Consider the following 1425-nt stretch of genomic DNA (forward strand, 5'->3'; position numbering starts at 1 on the left):
CTGGGCAGACACCTCTCCTCAGGTGGGAAAAGGCCCCCGAATCGTCTTTTTATTTTTAAGATTTGCATTTATTTTGTATTTTTTATTTTTGAGATAATAATTTGATTACATTTCTCCCTTCCCTTTCCTCCCTTCAAACTCTCCTATATACCCTTCCCTACTGTCCTTCAAATTCATGTCCTCTTTCTTTAAACTAATTGTTATTCATGCATATGAGTATATATATATATATATATATTTATAATACATATATACACACATATGTATTCCTAAATATAGCCTACTCATATAGTGCTTCTTATATGTATGTTTTCAGGCTGGCCATTTGGTATTAGACAACCAGTCAGTGTGCTCTTCCCATCTCTCCCATTTTCAGCTTTCCTCGGAGCTTGTAATTCTTTGTGTAGCGTCATGGGCTTCTTGCCATCCACTTTCGTATATTTACTGTAGCCATCTTTGTTCAGCTCACATCTGGGCCACTGTCTTGGTGATACTTCATGGGTGTGCCTTCTGGTGTTACTAGGAAATACAACCTCACGACAAACATCCTAATTCTTTAACTCTTAAGAATCTTTTTGCCCCCTCTTCTGCAGTGTTCCCCAAGACATAGGTGAAGGGGAACATGCTGTGGTCCAGTGAAAAGCTTGCTCTTTCTCCAGTGAGTTAAAGTTTCAACTCCCTTCATAATTTATGGTGTTTTCTGGGTTGCTGAGATTCTAGGTGGTAAAGAGGCTTCACTAGAAACCTGTTACCCACTGGGAGTTGTTTTGTGGTTCAGGGTTTACTTTATTGAACTTTTACATTTCTGACATATTTTTCTGTAATTTTCACATATATTTCTAACTCAGTTGTACTGTGGTCAGAAAACCTGTTATGAATATTTAGGTGATTCTTAAACAACTGTTCTGTGACATCCTTTTGTAATCACGTTTTATAAATGCAGCTACATGTCCTTCAATTTAAGTTTGTGGATTTGTCTAGCTTTAAAAATATAATTCACATAGCATAAAATTGACATTTAAAATGCACAATTTAATGATTTCAGTACATTCACAAAATTGTACAGCTTTAACTAGAGTTGTCTGTTGTTTTGCATTCTTAGGTTTTCTAAAACAATGCTAAGCAATAGAACACTATTATATTTAATTTTCTGGTAGCCAAATTCAGCAAAGTTAGAAGAGGTTAATTTGAATACTGTGTTTTTAAGTTTAAAATCATTTGAACCCTTAAAGCACATATATAGTGTGGTTTTATCTTTCAGTTCTTCAGCTTTCAGGCTGCTGTCTGTCTGTCTATTCCAAGAGCAACCCTCACTTGAAGGGCTATGCTTCAAGTGCTTGTCCGTGACACACAGTGAGAGCCCATGCAGCTCCAAGTGCTTGTCCGTGGCACACAGTGAGAGCCCATGCAGCTCCAAGTGCTTGT

The 1425-nt window shown here is 37.0% G+C and overlaps 1 protein-coding gene across 1 annotated transcript in view; it reads left to right on the forward strand.

Annotated features, from left to right (window-relative positions):
* Positions 1 to 622: 622 nt before the first annotated feature.
* Rnf13 (ring finger protein 13) overlaps positions 623 to 1425 on the forward strand; it is an 18106-nt gene continuing 17303 nt past the window's right edge. The window contains exon 1 of the mRNA XM_021196916.1: positions 623 to 658. Within this exon, the coding sequence (XP_021052575.1) occupies positions 623 to 658 (36 nt within the window). The remainder of the gene's footprint in view (positions 659 to 1425) is intronic.

The sequence above is a fragment of the Mus pahari genome, chromosome 4, assembly GCF_900095145.1.
Source record: "Mus pahari chromosome 4, PAHARI_EIJ_v1.1, whole genome shotgun sequence".
Taxonomy (NCBI): domain Eukaryota; kingdom Metazoa; phylum Chordata; class Mammalia; order Rodentia; family Muridae; genus Mus; species Mus pahari.